The 17,098-nt window shown below is 45.8% G+C and overlaps 1 protein-coding gene across 4 annotated transcripts; it reads right to left on the bottom strand.

The window, feature by feature from the left end:
- Positions 1–413: 413 nt before the first annotated feature.
- itgb6 (integrin, beta 6) lies at positions 414–15,131 on the bottom strand. 4 transcript variants are annotated; one of them, XM_088295394.1, is made up of 16 exons: positions 14,943–15,130; positions 12,152–12,300; positions 11,744–11,823; positions 11,479–11,677; positions 10,866–11,112; positions 9,914–10,079; positions 9,691–9,852; positions 9,521–9,616; positions 8,270–8,359; positions 6,755–6,889; positions 4,956–5,376; positions 4,653–4,875; positions 3,191–3,285; positions 1,860–1,973; positions 1,303–1,469; positions 414–1,004 (listed from the first exon to the last, which is right to left on the bottom strand). In XM_088295394.1, exons 2-16 carry the CDS (start codon positions 12,204–12,206, stop codon positions 906–908), a joined length of 2,349 nt encoding a protein of 782 aa, XP_088151520.1. In that variant the 5' UTR covers positions 12,207–12,300; positions 14,943–15,130; the 3' UTR covers positions 414–905. The 4 variants fall into 4 exon arrangements, 3 of the variants coding, with proteins under 3 accessions (XP_088151520.1, XP_088151521.1, XP_088151523.1); XM_088295395.1 differs by lacking the exon at positions 1,860–1,973 and having other exon boundaries at positions 14,943–15,131; XR_015843106.1 differs by lacking the exon at positions 414–1,004 and having other exon boundaries at positions 1,429–1,469; positions 1,860–3,062; positions 14,943–15,131.
- Between the last annotated feature and the right edge of the window lie 1,967 nt (positions 15,132–17,098).

Here is a 17,098-nt window from a genome sequence, read left to right as displayed (position 1 = left end):
CAGAACATTTCACACTCTAGCAGTGTTGCTTTGCATGGCCCAGTGTTAACTTGGGCAGGTTTTGTTCTGAGATGATGTGCTGAAGATGGATAAGTAATATGGTACAATATTTGCAAAATATGCACATTTTTTTGGAAGTAAATCAAGCTTTTTTTTATTTATTTCTCTAACACTTTGATTTTGACAGCCCTAATAGATAGATAAAGAATTTGGACTTTTTCACTGAGGGGTGCCCGAGATGACAGAAGGCCGAAATTGGCACTCAAACTGACGACTTACTTTAAAGTGACATTTCTTCTCCATTGTCTCATGAAAAGATAGACAATCATGATAAATTGGTTACAAAAATGAGAGGAGAATTGTTACTTTCGTGAGACTTTAGTGTCGGTATGAAAAAAAAAAAAAAAAAAAAAACTTGTGCCACACCATTCCATTTTATTTCCATTGAAGGCTCAGCCTTTCTTCACAAAAAACGAAAAACATTGAAAACCATCAACTCAGCGTTTACATTCATTGGACGAACACAAAGACAACATTGTTCATTTTTTCAGTAGTCGACCACGCCAATATTTTCGTGTCCTCCCTCAGAAGCGTGTTGAAGCTTGCAGGTTCTCGCAACAGACAGCCGAGATGAGTGTGCGTGCGTGCGTGCGTGCGTGCGTGTGTTAGTCAGCGTGCATTTGCACCTGCAGGCAAACAGCAGCAAATGTTGGACACAGCGTCACGTCTCTTCATAGACTTGTCAGGATTCTGACTTACGGCTCGGAACCGATTCAGAGGTTCGTGCAGTAGTCCAAAAAAAAAAAAGTTGCGAAATCACTTTCCTGTTGTAACACGCGCACGCGCACGCGCACACAAAGACTAAGTGCACTCAGATGCTGCTTGGCATTGCCTCCAGCTGATCATCAGTAGTGATCCGTTGCAATCATCTTCTCCCGCTCTCGGTTCTTATAGGTAACATTTTTAAATGTCGTTGTGGAGCTCCTGAACAGTGGGTTGGTCCCCTGAGTGGAAAACACAAAATGATGCACTTCGAAACAACACCACACAACATTCACAGTTGGGCTATTTTTCTTTTTTTGTCACTCGGGCAAATTCTTTTCGATGTTCTGATCAACCTTTTTCATCGGGATTCCCCAAACAATTCCTCTCAACCAATTCAATTTGCAGATCCTCTCTTTGTTTTTTGTTTTTTTACACGCTGAAGAACCTGGATGGCATCTTCGCCACCAGTCCGGGTAAAACCCATGTACGTTTTGTCTTCTATGCTCGTCAATGGCAGCGAGTGAGTTAAGAACTCACCGACTGCCACTTTGCCTTTGCCATCTCAGCCTCAAACCTGGCCACCTCTTTCCCGTCGTGGACTGAGACCAGCACTTTCCAAACGGCCAGCAGGATCAGACCGATGCACACAATGGAAAGCGAGACCCCCAAGATGATCATGGGGATGTTGGGCGCCTCAGGACAACCTAGAACAGGATAAAAGACGACTCTGTGCTTCTCAATTATTTCCCGTTATGCCCCCCCCCACCCCCAGCAAGAAGAAAATAATTCACGCAACCCCACCCCACCACCCACTCTCTGCCGAAAATGTAAATAGCATTTTTGTTGCAAAATAAACCTACACCGTCGCGTTAATACAACGGGCAAGGAGAGCGCCACTGCCAACTACTGGAGTGGAGGTGCAATTACACTTTCTTGTAGTACGGCGGGGGAAAAAAGAGCATGTTCCCCAAGGGTCACACACGCCCGTCTCATCATGACTAAGACTAAGACTAAATCTAAAATGCCCGCCCAAAACAACACGGTTTATACTCGTCACCATTTCTTGCTTGCGCGTACTTTGTTGGCCAGCTTACCGTGCACGTGAGCATTGTAGATGGTCATCGTGTCCCCGCCAAGGACGCTAAACGAGATCCAGCATTCATTTTGGGACATTAGCGTGCATTGCATAGAGGCACTCTTGTCTACTTCTGAAAGGAAATTGGAACGTTTGTCATGAAGCCACCAAAGAATCGTAGATCAGCTTCCCTCTCAACTGAGGCCACAATGGAAAAGGATATCCTCACCTCTGTGGCGCTGTCATTGTGATCGCCGTATCAAAGAGGACCATCTGTGTGCGTGTGCGTGCGCGCGCGCTAACGTGTCGTCTGCATTATTGTGTTCACGTCTGAAAAATCCTCATGGCGGATCAGATATCGCTCTCAGCACGTTTGAAATAATCTCTCGTTTAAAGGAAGCCACGCTCCATCGGCTCTTCACATGCGCCACAAAAGGACAACAAGGTGAAGAATATGCGCGCCATTGTCCGAGGTTGAAAAGAAGCCGAAAGGACATGGCTCGCGGACAAATAGAGTTGAGATTCCTCAACTTTTTGTCTACGCCGAGTATCACCTGGAAAAATACGTCGCTCCGAAAACTAACATTAAAGTCCAGTGAGCGAGGACTAAGTGTTCATTGAAAATGTGCCTGAGCATTAAGCCCAAAAAAGTCAATCTAACATTCTGTTCACAGTTTGAACATTAACACCGTGCTTAAATAGAGCACAAAAGAACTGTCCCGAAATAATAATTCCATTCAAATTGATGGCACATAAAAGTTAGGCATAAATTGTTCTTGCGTCGTTTATGAGGAAACATTACGAACAGAACGACCGTCTGACATGTAATAGTTACGCGAGCCAATCGGTAAGTCACTTTGCAAACTGGTGAGGACATGACGCTTTAGCTCGCTATCAAGGCCAGCACGTCGCGAAAGAGCCCACCTGCCAAATCCCAAACCCGAGTTTGAACGGATTTCAGATCTCTCGCTCTTTTTTCAAACGACTCGGTGACGCCAACAACGATGCAATCGTAAACGACTCTACCGCACCAGTAGCACTACTAGGCCCAAACAGCAGTCACGTGACGTGCACTAGTAGCCTTCCTGGACCCTATTAGTAACACCAAAAGTAGTTTAGCCCCTCTAGGAAGGTGAAGTTGGCCTACTCGCGTCCCAAAGTTCTTTTCTACTGGTGCCCCCTCATCTTTCTACTAGTGTCTTGAATTGTCCTGGACTTGAAGCTGGCGATGGGGAAAAAAAAAAGCTCCAATGGTTTTCCATACGGGCGACTTGATTACGCACAGGCAATCGCAAAGTGGCAACGGCGTCACCTCGCAAAGAGACGTGCCATCCTTGGCGGGTAACGTACCGGCGGTTTTGTTGACGTCAATCTTGGGGAGGCTGCAGTTTTGCTGGCACAGCTCAGCATCGTCTTTTGCTTGCAGGTGGCACTCCACACACGTCCTGCGATCAAACGCAAAGGCGATCGTCTCAACAAGCGCTAGAGAGCATTTTGCAAAGGTCGCCCCCGTATCCGCTCCAACGGTGCCATCAAAAGACAACGGCAACGGCAATCCTCGAGGGCCGCGCCGAAGACTTTGGTGGCCTTTCCATGTCACCTGCGGGGTGTCGACGCACGGAAACAAGAGAACCAAAACCTGATCCGCCACTCGGGAGAGAAGACGGATCAGATCGATTGTGGGGCGTAAGGATACAACATCTTACATTTTGCTTTTTTTTTTTTTTTTACATTCTTCGTCACTTCTCCTCATTAAAAACGATCAAAGAATGTGAAGTTCTATTCTGACAAAGACGTGAAAAAAATAACAGATGAGATTTTTGGAGATTTCCAAAGAGCATCGGGTGCATGTTCGGTGGCAACTTGTGGAAATGTGGCGGCAACATCGGCAGTTGTCAGGACTGTTACAAACCCCCCGAAAAGATCGCCGTCCAAATATTTACTTTGTGCATACGCTAAATGACTCGGACGCTTTCTTTGTGGCCAGCGCAAGTTTAGCGCAAAGTACGGGCGCAGTTTTTTCTTTTGGTATTTTCCTAAACGCATGCAGGTAGAAGTGGGTGTCTGCGCTGTTGTGGGGGCGAGCACAGCCGACTTGATTCCGTCTCTCTCGTTTCCTTCACATTCGGCGCATCCAGAAAATCACTTGACGTTCTTTTAGGAGAAACGGCAAGAAGATGAAAAGTCGGCCACTGCGAAGCGACAACTCGGACGCCTTCAACCCCCGACGGCGCGTCTGCGTGTGACAAGCGGCTCTTCGGATGGTCTAATGTCGAGTCTACTTTGTGTCCCCAAATTTACAGGTGCGCTGGGGGGTGGAAAAGAAAATAAAAAAAGGCTTTTGGTGCCTCAAATGCCAAGAAAGGCGCCAAATTCCCAAACACAAAAAACTCGACTTGCCCGGAGAAGAAAATAAAGCTTTGGCACACGCGTGCACCCGTCGATGAAAAGAATAAAGCCCACGCTGGTCAGAATAAAATCCATTTGAGTTTTGACACGGGTCAGAATTGTTAAAAGAAAGACATTAAAAATATTTCACTGTCGTGCATTTTGAGCATCATTAAGGAAAAGTGATCACATTTCAAATTTTAGGTTTGCTTGTTTTTTGTTTTATTGCTGTCGCGGAGGCCGAGAACCGATACTTGAAGTCGATATTCATTGGTTGAAAAAAGGAGGGAAATTGTTTCAACATTGGGAAGAATAAAACCTCCAAAACTTGACTTAGTGTAAATGCCTTCAAGCACATTTCAATTCAAAACGGGTTTTTTTTTGTTCCCCCCCCCCCAATTGGCTTCTCGTGTCTTGTGCTCACCTTGCAATGGAACAAGCGTCTCCACATGTGGGGCACTTGTCACACAAGTCCCCCGACGCTCCGGATAGCAAGCAGACACAGCGGCCGCACTCGCACTCGCCTCGGCCGCTGCACAGGACTCCGTCTTGGGAAAGACACGCCTCGGTGCTGCTGCTGCAGTTGCAGTACTCGCCCGTCCAGCCGCTTTGGCAGCGGCACTCTCCGCAGTCGCACGCCCCGCGGCCTGAGACAAGAAACACGCTCATGCGCAAAAGCTCGCCACACGGCCGCGCCAATAATCCACAAGAGGATCGGACAGCTCACCTCCGCAGAGCTCCCCGCGGAAGCGAACGCACGAGAAGTCGTCACACTGGCAGAAAGGTCCGTAGATGTGACCGAAGCTGGATGCGTCACACACGCACTCGCCGCAGTAGCATCGGCCCTGCCCGCTGCAAACGGCGCTCTCGTTGTTCGCCACGCAGTCGCTCAGCGAGGCGCTTTCCTCACGGCATTCGCACTCGGCTCCCGAGAAGCCCGGCTGACACGCGCACACGCCGCAGCGGAACGTCCCCTGGCCCCCCGCGCACCGCCGGCTGTCGTCGCCTTCGGGAGGACGCTCGCAGGAGCAGGAGCACGCAGACTCCATTCGGATGTCCAACGTGTCCTGGAGGCCCACCGGCTTTAAGGAGAAGCGCCCGCTTCCAGTCAGGCAGCCCGGAAGCTCCACGGACACGTTGAACGTCACCTGAGAGACCGCAGAGCGGAAAAGGTGATCGTCGCAACGGATCGAATGACAGAAAGACGTCCAAAATAGCGGCGAGGATGTTGGGATGCATGACGGAGAGCGAGACCAACAGACGGGCGGTGAAAATGTGTAAATATGGCCTCCGCGCGCCGTATGTCAGCGGCGGGCCGCGCATTGACATGACATGACATTCTAATTCTAATTTCACACGTAGGCCTTCAGTGAAGTCGACTTGAATAAATCCCCCTCATCATTTATGACGCTAAAGCTGGAGAAATAATAAACAGAAACCGCGTAGCAAGACCTCGCTTCTCTTGAAAATGGCCTCGCAAGCGCATCTGCAATTAAATCCACACTTTTTCCTCCTCCGGCCATTGTGGTTTAAAAAATGCAAGAAAATATTTTCGCTTTTCCAACGGTCGCCAATGACGACTTCCGCGTGCGATGAGTGAGTATCCAATCACAAAACGCGTTCATCACCTTCAGCGAAAGGCCAGCGAGAATGCCTTACTGTCATCAACTCGTGATCTATCAACTGTAGAATCCCTCTTGCTCACTGTAAGATGGGCGGAGGATAGGTAATCAGTTTGTGTATTTATCATCATGTTTTTATACGATATTTCTATCAATGATAATTGCTTTAACACACTTGCGTTGTTATTTGAACACAGTATCCTGAAGATGTGTTTAGTTAAAGTAACCTTTACACCGTGAGTTGTTATTTTCTGCTGATGATTAGTTATTGATGTTTTCTGTCTTCTGCTAATTCGTCTAAAACAGACCACCAGTGTTAAGTAATCTCCTGTCTTCTGGTCATTTAGTTTAGGCTAAACAGACCTTCATTGTATTCTAATTTCTTGTGATTCTTGAGTCAAGCGAATAAAAGCAGAGCCGGTGAGAGGAGGAGAGAGGGGAGTTGCATGGAGCGCTGCTGCTCGCGTCGCGGCCTCTCTGTCCCACTCTTTGAACAACGGTGTCTGGTTCCTCCTGGCCTTTCAGCTAGCGTTGTATTTCGGCCGTTACATTTAGTAAGTTATTTCAGTAAGCTCTCCCAAAATGGCCATTCAAACCTGACACTCACAGACGACTGTCTCTGAAGGCCTCGGACGAAAAGTGAAATATGAAATCTGCCCGGCAACACGAGCGAGCTGATTTGTGATTGGATAAAAACTCTCACCTAAAAATACAACACTAGGATATAAAAAGACATCAATGTGAAGAATATGATGATGATTTCTTGATAATTTTAGGCTAGCAGAGAAGGCCTCGAACGCCTTGACCGCCCACCACTGGCGAATGTGTGATTATTGCTATCCGTCCACGATAGCGTGTTGACTCATGAAATGCCGTAAAGCAATTCCGTGTGAACACAACTGACCGTCTCTCCAGGTTTGACATTGGAACATTTTTTGAGGCCCGGAAGGACTGTCCCATTTGGACAAATAGCAGCGAAGGACATCCGGAGCTCTTCGGTGTCTCCAAGGACCTCCAGTTCGATCTCTGATCGCAGTTCCTGCAAAAGCGGCAAAAGCACAACTTTTGTTTTCCTCAAAGAAACACCTCCAAAGAATCACCACACTCAACTCGGTCAGCATCATTCGGGCGTATTCGAAGGTCCATTTCACTTTGCGGTGACCTGTAACGTGCCAAGCCTCTTTTTCGTGTTGAGTCATCGTCCCAGGTGTGCTGGGCTGTAAAAACAAGCTGATGGCTCACCTGAGCACGAGGATGGGCGGAGTTGGACAAATGAACTCTGTGACAAAGCGTCTGCGTGCTCAAAGGCTTAATTGCGTCTTATTTGAACGCCTGCGGTGTTTTGGGGTTGCTGACTTAGACAAAGATGACATGCAATCCATTTATTAGGGAAAGTTTCAGCAATTACGCCATATACTTGCTATCTGGCTTCAGGTTCAAGGTACGAGAAAGTTCATCACACTAATACAGAGGGGGGGGGGTAATGCGATGCTGAGGAGGGCGCGTGTGATCCTGGGGAACATGCTTTTTTCCGCCGTACTTCAATAAAGTGTCATTGCACCTCCACTCCACTAGTTGTCAGTAGCGCTCTCCTTGCCCGTTGTGCGTCGCGAGTATCAACGGTTTGTTTTGCAACAAAAATGTGATTTTTAGTTGTGGCGCAGAGTGGTGGGGGGGGCGTGAATTTTTTTCTACCTCCTGGCGGGTGTAACAGAAAATATTTGAGAGGCATTGCTGTCGTAGCATACCAACTGTGACAAACCAGGAATGCTTTTCTCACTGTGCTCTAAAGTCAACTAGTAATGTTAAGAAAATGATACTAATTGACTTAAAATGCGTATCAAATTCAAATTGCACTAGTTAAAATCTCCAGATTTACTTGTCGCACACAAACGTCCACTAGTGTACAATTTTGCCAATTTTGTGTTACTAGTACAACAAAGTTGTCCCAGTCGGGTGCAGAAATTAAATTCGTTGTGGAAAAAAAAACTTAGTCATTCTACTAGTGCACTGAATTGTCCTCCCTTTCGGGACGAAGAGCCGACGAGTACATGGACCTTGAACTGCATCCGACGGACACGGAAGAAACGCTTTCCAAGATTTCTGTGTATACATTAACCAGCACAAAAAGAGCGACGCCGCTTAAATTGGCCGTCAGACTGCAATTGTTCACAAATCGCGCAACTGTCACCGAGTGATGGGAAGTTGGCCATCGCGAGCACGATTGACACAAAAGCACAACGAGGAAGCACACGTTGCCGAGGAAAAGCAGAAAAGACAAAAACATATCAACCGGCCGGGACAAGACGAGACTTGCAGGTGAACATGATCACGCAAATTCCTGAGAAGCCAAAGAATGAAAGAGGGATTGGAAGAAAAACGTCGGGGAAAGTTCACACAAACGACGACACTTACTCACTTTGTACGCCGTTAAAATCAGTTGAAGGATGTTGTGAGAATCCGTGGCCACGACTCCGACGGTGGCGCCTGGTATCAGATTGGCGTAGTTCTAAAAAGAAGCAGAAGCGGTCATGCAAATAAGCGAGGCTCGCGTCTTCACCGCACTCAACCCGCCCGCGTTGTCACGTTTAGAGTTTTCTTTTTTTTTAAAGATTGTCTGTGTTCATTTGAAATAGCCCAACAAAGACATTCGTCTTGCAAATGAGCATCAAGCGAGCCGACCCGGTTGGGTTGTTTTCAAGAAGCAATGTTTAATTCTCGTTTCAAAGTGAACGGCAACCGAGAGTGATGAAGGAAGCACACTTTTCCGCTTCAAATTGGCTCTTTTTCTTTCAAGTGATGGTAAAGGAAGTGGCCAGCCAAGATCACCAACAAGCTCACTTGACTTATTTTTTGAACCGGAAATTGAAATGACTTATCATTCTCTTTTTTATCTTTTCATTTGGGAGAAATGAGGAGTGACGACTTGAAAAACGCCGACTCTTAACCAGGAACATGGCCACGCCCCCTCCACTCGCAAACGTGCTACTGTCAAGACTTGTCTTGGCGCTGGAGATGGAGGACCCAAACGCAGGGAAGCCAGGCAGGTAACTTAAAAGACGTTTAATTAAAAAAAAAAGAAAGGCAAACTAGGAACTCAGAAATCCGAAATGGCCAAAGTCCAAAACAAGGATCAAAGTAACAAACAGAGTCTAGAAAACTCATTTGGAATTGGCATAGACAAAAACGCAAACGGCACGAGACAACGAGCCAGGCAGGAGGACAACCGACGTCGACTTCTGACGTGGACAAAGAACGGACAAGAATTGAAAGCAAACCGGGAACTAAAAGCAAAGCAATTAGCTCGACACGAGGAACACCTGCACGAGACACAAGCGCGCGAAGGGTCGGAGGAAGCTGATTGGTTGACACTCGGGCTTGGCGAAACCAACACGAGTGGACACAAAAACGCAAAGCAAAACATGAAACTCAAATCAAAAAGCGAAAGCAACTATCCACGTTTCTCATATTTCTTGAGAGTGAGCAATATTTATGTCTATTTAAATGGCTTGAAATGTTTTCAAAGCATGTGTTGGGGTAAAACCACCAAACTTTAATTGTATTTTTTTTTAACAAGCAAACAAAAAAAAAAAAACAATCGAGGTTGTGTCCGGAACGTATTCCACGTGATAAACGGGGGTTCGCTGTACTTCGATAAGGTGAATCTTACTTCATAGTTTGGCTTCTGCGTTTCTGTCACAGCAAATATCAACAAGATATTGTTTTCCACCACTTTATCAATCAACTGGCCCAAAGTTGGATACTCCTGACGAGAAAAAAAAATACAAATAGTAGCATGAAGAGCGGGGATGATGTGATGAAAATGGATGAGATTAAAACCTGCTCGGTGGACATGGCGTATTCATTGTTGGTGTCCAGGTGACAGCGGCCATCGTTGGGAATCACAATGCCGGCCATTTTACTGTCCATCCCAAAGTGGGAGTCGGCATCGCTGACAAACACCAGCAAGCGCATGGAATCGTTCCTCCAACCGATTCTGTCCTATCAGAAGAATATTGTTGGTCATCTCCAACGGAACGCTCGCGTCTGCGCCGACGCTTACCCCGCAAACGGCCGCCTGCATGACGGCATCGAAGCCGCACTCGGGAACGTCGATGTTTGCCGACACGTGCTGCATGGAGACCATCTCGTTGAACTTGTCCGTGTTGCTCGTGAGTGATAAGATGTGTTTGTAACCAAACGTCGGCAAGCACGTCACATCGGCGCTTCTGGAACAAAGAAAAGAAATCTTTACGAATGAAAACCGGAGACTCGCAGCACTTTGTCGAACTGGCACAAGTGACACACATTTTTTTAAAACTCATTCATTGCAAAAAAAATAAAAGAAATTCGTAATTAATCGCAATTTTTCCACTACCATTTTTTTGTGAGGTATTTACTTAAATAATATCGTGTCATGAATGTAAAATCACCCAATATGAAGTGTTTCAAATCAAAGACTGTTCTCATAGCTTTCTTTGGTCCTTGAGTACGTCATCTTGAGAAACAAAATCATTCTCAAAACTTCTCCAGCATATTTAGTTGTAAGCAGCACGCTCCAGCTTTGCAAGGCAGGACTCATTTAACAGCGATCGTGTGTTAAAGATGGACAGCGAATATGGGACAGTGCTGGAATTTGGTTTTGCAAAATACATTTTGGAAGTAAATAAAAATGATAACAATATTTAATTATATATTTAAATCTTGAGATAACGCTTTCATTTTGACAGCCCAAATATATATATATATATATACATCTTTTGGGCTAACACGGCACACATTCAACATACAGGCCACGAAAAATCAAATTGATTGACGGCAATTTCCCGGGTTACTCAAACGCTACGCTGTGCCTCAGTCACGCGTTTGTTTCCGAAGCTGCCGTCGAGACTTTTTGTGATGAAATCATTTGGAAAAGAGAAGCTCTGAGACGCACTCTTTGCACCAGGCCTCCTTGACATGATTGGAGCCATTTTAAGCGCAAATGTCGACGGCCAAACGGCCACCTCCGATACCTGCAAGGGTTCGCGAGCTCCTCTTCTGTAATCATGATGAAGGGCAGAACGGGCTTCTCCACAAAAGATCCAAAGCCCATCCGAAATTTACTGGTGAGTTTGGCCATCTCCTTGGACAGGGTGGAGCCCAGGTTCTTGATCATGTTCAGATCATCAAACATGGACGCTGACAAGTCCATCAGGTAGTAGAGGTCCACAGGGTAGTCTTCAGTGTGCTGAATTTTCACCTGGAAAGTCACCTGACTGCCTGTCCAAAAAGAAAACGCAAAGAAGAGCTGAAGAGCTCAGCGCTTGCCACTTGAACCTTTTTGGACGGTCGGTCGGTCCTCCGCGCTCTTGTTATCAAGTTACCGTAACATTGTTGGGTACCAATAAAGTGTAATTGCGCATGCTCGCCAGTAGTTGGCGGTGGCGCTCTCCTTGCCCAGCCCACGCAGCGAGTATTAACTCTGCCGTGTCGGTTTGTTTTGCAACCAAAACAAAACAAAGCCCCTAACCCCGATAAAAATCCTTCGCCGGCTACTTTACGATTCAAAGGCGCTTATTTTCTGATGGATTACGGATCCCCCGGGAAAGAATGCCCAGCTCTGCTCCGAATATGAAAATTGCATACCAGGTCGTAGCTTGAGTGCCATTTTCTGCGGGGAGATCCGTGTGAGGTTCGGGTTGCCGCCCTTCTTCCCGAGCGGTTCATCCTGCAGGATTTCACTTTTGGAAATGGGAAACTCCAGCAGGCTCTGGGCACATCCTTTTTCCAGCAAATGCTCCGGCGTGTCACATCTTTCACTCGCTGATAACCAGTCGGTGAAATTCTTGGAAGGAGAAAATGTGCATTGTGAGATGTTGCAAAAGCCGCACATTCGGAAGCTGCTGGCTACCTCTTGCGTACACCAGGCACAGCGCGGACCAAGTTGGAGACATTGATCGCAAGTTGCAGCGCTTTCTGCTGAACATGAACCTTCAAAGCAAAAATAGGAATCAAAAACGGGTACAGAATCAAAGACTCGCTTTTACAATTCATTACATTCTCAAGAATACAATAATATTTGTAATGAAGAAAAAAAAAGTTCCGTATTGGATTAAAAAACCTGAAAAAACTCATTTCAAGAAACGCACCGGTTGTCCGCTTTGTTTGCTCGTTTCAGTTGTTTTATGATAAGCATTTTCTTCATATTTTCATTTCTTAAATCATTTGTTGCTTTTACCAAGGTCAGTTGTAATAAATGACAAAAACATAATCGTTGTCGAGGATCACACACGTACATGTTGTGTGTGTGTGCGCTCACCCTCCACGGTGGCGATCCAGCAGCGGAGAATCAGGCCCAGAAGGAAAAGCCCCATTTAGTAAATGCGCGACGTGACTTCAACTTGACTCATATTTCCACGCGTCTGCCAGCTTTGTGCCTTCGACGCGTCTTCAGCGCTTGACTTGTACCTGACAAAGGGGGAGGAGCAAGAGGAGGAGCTAGAGGAGGTGATTTGTGGGCCTCACCTGAGCTGCCTTTTATGTTCCCTTCCGGAGACTGTCAAGTCATCAACATGTTCCTCTCATTGAGGACGTTTTAGAAAAAGGCAGGAAGGGAGCTGGCACGTTGTCAAAAAGTCGCTCAAACACACGACTTTCCCGTCGGGATGGCATTTTTTTTTTTAATCCCTCACTTCTTTCTGGCCTTTTCTGCTTGACCCTTCCTCTTTCTCTTATCCATATTTACTTTTGACGCCACCTCCGGTGGCTGCGTGACGTGACGCTAATCAAATAAATTCAGGAGCAAATGCACATTCTTGCGAGTCCCAACCGAGCGCACCGATTGGCTGACGGCCAGCGAGCGACGATGGCGAGACAGAGAAGGAGAAAGGCAGACATTTTGTCAGCAAATGCTTGCATGACCGTGCGCATGAAGTCGACCGAGCTGAAAAATTCCTGCAGCCTCTCTGGGCCCGATTTGGTCTATTTCCTGATTTTGAAATAATTCTGGGGTTTTTTGGGGGGCCGAAATAACCGTTTTTTCGAAAATAACGCCACACCTCTCTTGGAGCGGTTACGCCGTTCCTCTTTTCAGCACCGCTCAAGCACCCCCAGCTTGGGTTGGGAGTGCGGGTGAAGAGCCATTTTCAAATTGATGTCCGGGCCATCGGAGGACGTCCACAGAGTTGTCCTGAAGCCCCTCCTTCCTTGTCTTGGCAGTCGTGCTTCGAGTTTCAACGGGCAGCCAGCTCCAGGAAAAGTCCTGCCGGTTTGAAACTTAGAGGCCACTGTGCTCATTGGGATGTTTAAAGCAGGAGAATTTTTTCTCTGCACAGATCAGACAATTCATTTGTGCGCTGACATGCACAATCGACTGTGGGAACGTGTGTCTTTCCAAATCATGTCCAATCAACTCATTTCACCAAATGAGCCGTCGGAACCTTTCGAGTTGGAGTGACGCGTCTGAGCTCGGCGGAAATACGATTTTCGTGTTTTTTATTTGGAATAAATTTGCAACATTTGTGACACCAATCCTGGAACATTTCGGAAACACCTTCCATGTCATCAATTGATTTTGTAAAGTTTGTGTTGGAGAGAGACTTTGTGGTTATCCTAACAATCACAAAACAAATCGAAATGATGGAAAATTGTGACATTCAATTATTGAAGTATACAACAATTGCTCAATTTACGTTGAAAAGGATTTGGTGAAAAAAAAAAAGAAGTATGATTTTGGCGCTGATTTTCTGCCAAAATAAGAAAAATCCATTTGGCAAGAAACATGACACACTTGATTTGTGGTTCATAAAAAAAAAAAAAAAAGATTATGCAGCAGCGTTTTTTGGTCAAAGCCTTTGAGTTCACATTCAAGCACATTTTTGTCATCAAAACGTCACAAAAAAAGTCACAAAAGATTTCAAGCTCACATTGCACAAGCTCGCATTATTTACGTTCTGCCACCTAGTGGAAGAACATTGCATTGCATTGTTTTGCCTGACACCGGCACAGAAAACAAATTCAATATTTGAATCAGGATCATTTCCCGTGACACATCTGAACATTGCATATGGAATCGAGTACATGTCGTGTAACCTTTTTATGGTTTACACACACACACACACACCAGATGCAACAAGTTTACAGTCTCATTCCATTCATTAGAAGAGCACGTGTGTAAAAACGTTCGAAAAAAATGGATGATTGCTTTAAATTGAGAATTGGTGATTTCAAGTCAAAGGAATCGAGTTTAGTGGACAAGATGTGAAGCACCTGCGCTCAAATTTCGGAGCGATGAGCTTTGACAAGCCACACCATTTGTAAAGAACGCTTTTCTTTCCTTATTGCTTCGACACATAACAAGAAATTAATTATTAACCAACACCGGCGACCTGAATATGAATCATCGTCTCGCCAGACATTTGTCAGTCGTTACTTTGAAAACAAACCAGGCCCGCCAATCACAAAGTGTTGAACGAGAAACACCTGCGGCCAACATTTTTTTTTACTCGGAGGAATCTCTGCGTTGGGGGAGTCCCATCCATCTGTCACCTCACACACACACACACACACGCGCGCGCACATATATCACCATAGCAATCTCACTCACTCCGGGAAAGTTGCTGGAGAATCAAAGCATCAACAACAACAAGCATCATTTTCATTCCTATAGCGCCTTCACAACTGATCAAATAAAGATGTTCTTTGTGCTCACTCGTAGGACATCTTTTGAAATACGAGGAGAACAACTACAAACTACTCGTGAGGCAAAGCTGTGCACTGGTTGACAACTGCTCTCCATCACATCCAGCTTAAGGTCTTATGAGTCGGACAAAAGTGGCACGAGATGTGGAAAACGTGCCACTAGTAGCCAGTTGTTCTACTAGTATGTTGCACGAATGTTCTGAATTGTCCGGTGCAGTAAGGGAAACTTCCGACTTCTTTACTGTCAGTTTTCGTCCCGAAGCTTTTTTTCCTCCAAATTTCACAATACCACCTGACGTCTAAAGAGGGTCACTCATTCACATTCAGCCTGCCATCAATCATTCTCTCCCAAATCATGAGATCCCTCACGACGACTAGCATACGGCGGTGGCTGCATTGTGAGGGCTCACCTTCAGGGCCGTCCTTGGCAAACATGCCGCCCCTTCCAGCTGCGTCGTCCTCGCTGTCATCCGGCGAGAAATGGCGAGGAGCGGAGCTGCATCATTCATTCAGGCCTGTTGCATCGCAGCGCTGCGCTCAGAGAAACAGAAAAGCCATTGTGACGGCGCCCTTTATGAAGCATGTGTGACCCCGCTGCCCATGTGTGTGTGTGTGCGTGTCCCATCGTGGGTGACTATGCATGAAGGGGTGTGCGTGTGTGTGTGAGATGTCAATGAGTGACGGTAGCAACTGTTGCCTGTGTGAGCTCCACTCTGCCTCTCGCTCAAAGAAGAAAGTGTAAAAGTGGAGTGCATTTATTCGATATCCTTGATATCATGCATAAGGTCCACGTACTAGCACACTCTTTGTCCAATTCAGTGCCCTAGCATAATGAGTTCGGCACTCTCTTAAGGGCGGGCCATTTGCAGTATCATTTTTGGCCCAATCGAACTTTGTACACACTTGTCATGCACTAGTAGTCTCCGTTCTAGGAGGAAAAAAAGTCCACTAGTAATTTTGCCACACTCCTAAAATGTATGTTTTTCTACTAGTTTGACAAAGTTGTCATACATTTACAATAGAATAAAATACGACTTTATTTATACATTTGTGAAGAGATGTCATAGAGTATTAGAAGGCAACACAGTCGTGTAAAAAACATGACTTGCGAGGACAAAGAGTACACTAGTTCAGTACTATTACTAGTAGGCTATTTGATATCCCACCTAAGGTCCATGTCGTAGTATCTGCTATATTTTCACTCTCTCTCACACCCACGCACGCACACACCAAAGAAGTCTTTCATATATACACAAAAACTCAAATGAACAAAAAATCCTCTCACACTGTACAAAAAAAACATTTCACACTCAAAACACACGCATATCCCAACTCCCCCCCCAAAAAAACTCACACTCTCCCATACACACGTATAGGCACTAAGTAAACAAACAACAGAACAAACAAAAACCCATCACACAATTAACAATTCTTCTTAGAGTCCATGAACGACTAGTATCCTCTTAAGTGCCCTCGAGTAGACCTTTCCAAAACACACACAAAAAAATTCAATAAAACCCTCTTTTGCCATTCCAACTTAGCTTGTTCTGATCAACCAATCAGACGACTGAAAAATGTCGACATCATTCAAAGGCCAGCACAGCGCCGCTTTGAGGACAAATTCAAAATTGAATTGGAAAAAAAAGAAGCAGTCATATGAGGCGGCACTGGCGATTCTGAAAAACTTTGGAAAAAAGATTACGTAGGTAAAAACAGCAACGTCAGCGTCGAGAGAGATGCTATGCCATAAATACAATTTAAAAAAGCGTTTCTGGTGGTGTTGACCACCCTTGACCGATTCCTCAAGAATATCGAATACGTATTCCGTAAGGATCACACAGATGATTTGAGTGACTATGATAGGAGACAAGAGTCGGCATCTGAGACGAATTACTGATGGTATCACAAGAAAATCAATCAGATTTAACAGTGAGGCACCCTCCCCCGCCCGCCCCGCCCCGTTTTTCATGTCTGTGCCCCCTGCCTAACCTTGAACTTTCTCAAGGGATCGGTGCCATGTGTCCCTTCAGCTGTGGGGAATTAAAACGAGCGAGCGGGCGAGCGACAGATACTTGGCATGTTGCGCGTGTTCGCAGGCTCGATGCCATTAAGAATGGAATGTGATGGACATCTGCGAGCGTATTCCTGGAGATGACATTGAAGGATGTGTGACCCAAACAGGAAACGCCGCCGTGTCAAAAATACACAGCCAAATGGAGAAACGACACAACAGAGCCACAGCGCATTGTTCGCAATGACAAAAACAAAAAAAATACACGTTCAAAAGACCTTCTCTTTTTTTTCCACACAAATTCTTTTCCGAATATGGAAAAAAAAATCCTCGTCGGCAGAGAGAAAAAAAAAGGAAATATTATTGACCTTGAGAGTCAAATATAGCGGGAAGAGAAGGTTGTTTTGTGGGTGTGAATTTTTTGGGGGGTTGTGTGCGTGTTTTTTTTGTTTTGTGCCCGAGGACAGGAAAAAAATCAACCCTGGCGCAGTCCCTGTGCAAAAAGTTAGCGAAATGAAGAAAAGAGCGTATATACGCGAATCAACGTCAACTCCA

This window comes from Idiotropiscis lumnitzeri, chromosome 5, assembly GCF_059441095.1.
Source record: "Idiotropiscis lumnitzeri isolate Australia: NSW breed Sydney's pygmy pipehorse chromosome 5, RoL_Ilum_1.0, whole genome shotgun sequence".
Taxonomy (NCBI): Eukaryota; Metazoa; Chordata; class Actinopteri; order Syngnathiformes; family Syngnathidae; genus Idiotropiscis; species Idiotropiscis lumnitzeri.
This window is presented reverse-complemented; position numbering and strand designations above follow the sequence as displayed.

Excerpts from the sequence above, each read along its gene's own strand:
- itgb6 (XM_088295394.1), bottom strand. The coding sequence starts at position 12,206 with ATGGGGCTTTTCCTTCTGGGCCTGATTCTCCGCTGCTGGATCGCCACC. Across the intron at positions 9,853-9,913 it reads TGCAGGCGGCCGTTTGCGGG|GACAGAATCGGTTGGAGGAA; the intron begins GTAAGCGTCGGC and ends TTCTTCTGATAG. Across the intron at positions 6,890-8,269 it reads TGATTTTAACGGCGTACAAA|GAACTGCGATCAGAGATCGA; the intron begins GTGAGTAAGTGT and ends CCGCTTTTGCAG.